The 4,832-nt window shown below is 46.2% G+C and overlaps 1 protein-coding gene across 1 annotated transcript; it reads right to left on the bottom strand.

The window, feature by feature from the left end:
* Positions 1-226: 226 nt before the first annotated feature.
* LOC308662045 (uncharacterized protein) lies at positions 227-4,625 on the bottom strand. Its single transcript, XM_081317462.1, has 2 exons — positions 4,511-4,625; positions 227-3,457 (listed from the first exon to the last, which is right to left on the bottom strand). The coding sequence occupies exon 2, from the start codon at positions 2,969-2,971 to the stop codon at positions 1,772-1,774; it is 1,200 nt and encodes a 399-aa protein (XP_081173588.1). The 5' UTR covers positions 2,972-3,457; positions 4,511-4,625; the 3' UTR covers positions 227-1,771.
* Positions 4,626-4,832: the final 207 nt, after the last annotated feature.

The following is a 4,832-nucleotide window of genomic DNA, read 5'->3' as shown; positions in this document are numbered from 1 at the left end:
GGCCCCTCCTGGATGGCTGCGACGGCTGCCGTGGTCCAGGGGCGGGTCTCTCACCTCCGGCGCCGCCGATGCCTTCGCCTCCGCCACCCAGCTGGTCCAGCTGGTGCCGCCGTCGCCCGGGAGCCGGTGGGGGGGGGGGCGGGGCAGAGCAGAGCCTCCGGCCCCTCCTGGATGGCTGCGACGGCTGCCGTGGTCCAGGGGCGGGTCTCTCACCTCCGGCGCCGCCGATGCCTTCGCCTCCGCCACCCAGCTGGTCCAGCTGGTCCGCGGCGTCTCCGCTGATAACCTGGAGACGCCGCCGTCGCCCGGGAGCCTGTGGGGGGGCCGGGGCAGAGCAGAGCCTCCGGCCCCTCCTCGATGGCCAGGGGGGGGGGCCTGGAGGCGCCCCGCCGCCACCGCCATCGCCGTTGCCAGCGTCCCTGGATCCACGACCAGCCTGGGGGCTTGAAAAAAAATCGTTGCCGCAGCCGCTGCCATCCTTCCCGCCGGGGCCTCCGCCGCACAGCTGATCGGCGGAGGCGCCGCCCTTGCTCAGCAGTTGACAGCGGCAGAGGCAGGGCGGAGGGTGCTGGCTCCGTTATAACGGTCGCCAGCGGCCCAGGCGGCGGGGCAGGGGTGTCCTGGCACCCCTGCAGTTGTTCCGGGAGGCAGCGGGCGGCATAGTTACCCAGCTGTTTTGCCCGAAATTCTTGCCCCACCCCAGGGGTCCATTGACGTCCCTGGGGGGCTCCTGGGGGGACGCCTTACTGTTGGGGGCTACGGAGCTCTCCCCAGCGCGTCCGCCATCTTCGGAGCCGGCAAAAAAAAAAAAAAAAAAAAAAAAAAAATGATGTTCCTCTCTTTATTTGAAGGAATTTTTGAAAAATATTAAGGTGCCCTGGAAGAGAAGTTAAAGAGCAAGAAACATCTCTCGTGTTGGGAAGAGAGCTTTGCATTACCCTATCCCAATGTTTACAGAAATGCTGACAATTTCCTTTTTTTTCTTTCTCAAAAGCTATTCATGATTCTTACACAATGCTGTTTTAGAAATGAAACCTACCATTGTTTTTCCTCACCTCTCTCTACAAAGGGGGGGGGGACCACAAAAGTATCAGCCTCTCTGTGCTGCTCTTCCCCGCCCCCAGCCATCAAAGGCTAACAAGAAGGCCCCTAAAAACAAAGATCACAGCAGGAGTTGTGAATAAACCTGGAAATCCTGTGCTCAAAATCACAATCCCTTTTCTCCTCAACTCAATATTCCTACAGCTCTTCTCCACAAAGGTCACTTGCAAGGCAGAACAGCCTTTACATCTGAAATTTTACACTGCTTTTGTCACTGCCCCAAACTCCCCCAATATATGTGCTACTCATATGATTTCTTCCATTTGCCTGCCTCATTCTTGACCCAATCTGAACTGACATGCTTGGTGCACCGCATTCCTGGAACAGTTAGGAAAAGATGAACTTTGAACCAGCTCTACTTCTCCTCTCGCTTTCTCCTCATATGAGGAGCCACAATCTGTATAGTCTGTGTTAGTGCTCCTATCCTGAGGAGATGCTGGCTGGGGAATTCTCAAAATTTCAAGGACATCCAGCTAGAAGAAGGCTGGGACTCTGCATGTGATATTTCTATCATGATAAAAATGCAAATGACACCGCTATAAAGATTTTTGCAGAATTTCTCCCTTCCTTCACATCTAATACTATGACATATTTGATTTAAAAGAATCAGGCCAGAAAGTAAATAGCCAGTTTCTCAGCTGGACGTACAATGGGACATTAAAAATGAAATTCAAGCCTTCTCTACACTCATCACTTTGGACCTAATGTGGATTTTCTTGTGTGCGATAAGGGTGGAATGTTTCCTGAAGCACTGTTCACACTCGGGGCACGTAAATGGTTTCTCCCCTGTGTGTATACGTACATGGTTTATAAGGTTAGACCTAGTACTGAAATCTTTCCCACAGTCTGGACACTCGTACGGTTTCTCTCCTGTGTGAGTCCTCTGGTGTATCACCAGCTCAGAATTCCGAAGGAAACATTTCCAACAATCTGGACACTCATATAGTTTCTTCCCTGTGTGAATCTTCTGGTGTATCACCAGGTGGGAATTCAGACAGAAACCTTCCCCACAATCTGGGCATTCATATACTTTGTCTGCTGTGTGACTCCTCTGGTGTCTCACCAGGCTGGAATTCTGACTAAAACATTTTCCACAATCCAGACACTCATAAGGTTTCTCCCCTGAGTGAGTTCTCTGATGTATCACCAGGGAGGAATTCTGACTGAAACCTTTTCCACACTCCAGACACTTATACGGTTTCTCGCCTGTGTGAATCTTCTGGTGTATTACCAGGTAAGAATTCCGACTGAAATTTTTTCCACAAATCAGGCACTCATACGGTTTCTCCCCTGTGTGTGTTGCATGGTGTCTCACTAGGTCAGAATTCCGAATGAAAGTTTTTCCACAATCTGGACACTCATATGGTTTCTCTCCTGTGTGAGTCCGCTGGTGTACCACCAAATGTGAATTCCAATTGAAACTTTTTCCACAATCTGGACACACATATGGTTTCACTCCTGTATGAGTCCGTTGATGTACCACCAAGTGTGAATTCCAGTTGAAATTTTTGCCACAAACTGGACACTCATATGGTTTCTCTCCTGTGTGAGTCCTCTGATGTATCACTAGGTCAAAATTCTGACTGAAACATTTTCCACAATTCAGACACTCATATGGTTTCTCTCCTGTGTGTGTCCTCTGGTGTATCACCAAGTCACAATTCCGAATGAAACATTTTGAACAATCTGGACACTCATATGGTTTCTCTCCTGTGTGAATCTTCTGGTGTATCACCAGGTGGGAATTCTGACGGAAACCTTTTCCACATTCTGGACACTCATATGGTTTGTCTCCTGTATGTGTCCACTGGTGTATCATGAGACTGGAATTCTGACTGAAACTTTTGCCACAAACTGGACATTCATACATGGTGTATTATCAACTGTGATTTACTATCCATGCTTTCCCCACAATATGCATATCTATGGTGTTTTTCCACCATTGGCATTCTTGGATTCTGAAGCAAGTTAAAAATTCTTTGGATCCCTCGTTCGATGGAGTTTTGACTCAAGCTAGTTTTCTTCCTCACCGGTAAAGCCTGCAGTGCTTTCCACCCTACATGGCCATCCAAGTGATCTTTTCCTTCCCACTGACTTCCCATGTTTTTTGAATATGGAAAAAAATCCCCTTGATCTTTTCATGCAATATTTCCTTGAGTTCCACATACTTTATTTTGTCCAGTTCAATATTCTTTTCATGGTTTTCTTCCTTTTTCTCTCAACCTGCTACTGAAGAAAAGTCTGTGGTTTTCTGGAGGAAATGGAAATGGTTTTGATTGTTGGCTTGATTTTCTTTCCTTTTCAATGATGCTTGTTATTCTCAGTTGTCCAGAGTACTTATTGCCATCCGCTTTGTCTATAAAATTCACACAAGAGGGTTAGTTTAATTGTGGTCTATAAAATGGTTAGTCAACATAATGAAAACAAAGCATAAATTACAATTAAGAAGCAAACATGCTACAATGTTAATAAAACCTCTTACATTACTCAAAGTTCATTATCTGTTTATATAAGTCTATAAGTCTAGTGAGACCCAACTTCAAATATCCAGTGAGTCATGAATCAGTGACATCACAATATGTGTTGTCCTCACTTACTGACCACAACTACCGACAGGCAACTTTTAAACTGTGGTCATTAACCAAGATGTCACATTATAGTGCCAATTTACAACATCAGTTCTAGCTGCAATCATTAAGCAAATCACCATGGGTTGTTATGTGCAATGTAACATGATTCTGAGTTGCAACTTTCTGTCAGTTTCCCAACTGATTTTGTTTGTTGGAAACCAGCTGTGAAGGTCTCACTCATGGCAATTCCATGACTGTGGGACACTACAACTGTCACAACTGCAAGCCAGTGCCAGTACCCAAATAACTGCAACAGCCACAACTTTGAAGACAAGTTGTATATTTCCTTGTTCAGTGCCACCATATCTCTGATGGGGCAGTGAAAAAGTAGTAAGCTAGGGCTATGTACACAACTGAAAATTCCAAATGGTGTTCAAAAGCTTTTTTTTTTTAAAAAAAATGCTGGGTTAAGCACGGTTGAACCTGGTTAATACACTAGATGGGGCACCACGGGGAAATCCAGTGTTTATTAGCTAGACATGGAAAGTAAGAAAACAATCCCAGAAGAAAGCAATAGCAAATCAGCCTCATCTTGTTGCCAAGAAAGCAACCTCCATAAAATCACAAGGCATCAAACCTAACTTGGAGACTTTGCAACCACGAGAAAATTGCAGGCGTCGCTTTTAAAGCATGCAGCACTAGTGGTGTAAAATTTACTTTATTTATAAAATATGCAGCACCCGACACGTTTCAGCCTTGTTGCCTCTCTGCTTCTACACCGTGGAGGAAACCAAACAGCTCTACTTGCTCCCGGCTTCTCCTCCGACTCTTCGACTCACCTTCCAGCATTAGCTTCGACTCTGGGAAGAGCGCGAGAGCCATCTACACCACCAGCATATTCACATTGCTGAACCGGAAGACATTCTTCTACCTTCTTTCTCGTCTTCTCCGACGTCCTCTCTACCAATTTAATACTCTATGGTTCAACCCTTTCCAAACTACCGATGCCGCCTCTGCGCTGACAGTTCCTTAATCGCCAGCCTTGCTGATGTATACAGCGCCATCTAACGACAGATCTTATTTTCTACCTTTGTATTTATAATTAGATTAAAAATTTCTAATAAAAAAAGTATCAGTCAAAGAGTGAGTGGGACGACTTTT

This window comes from Vipera berus, assembly GCF_964194415.1.
Source record: "Vipera berus genome assembly, chromosome: 2".
Lineage (NCBI taxonomy): Eukaryota > Metazoa > Chordata > Lepidosauria > Squamata > Viperidae > Vipera > Vipera berus.
The sequence above is the reverse complement of the archived record's forward strand: the minus strand, read 5'-3'. Positions and strand labels throughout refer to the sequence as shown.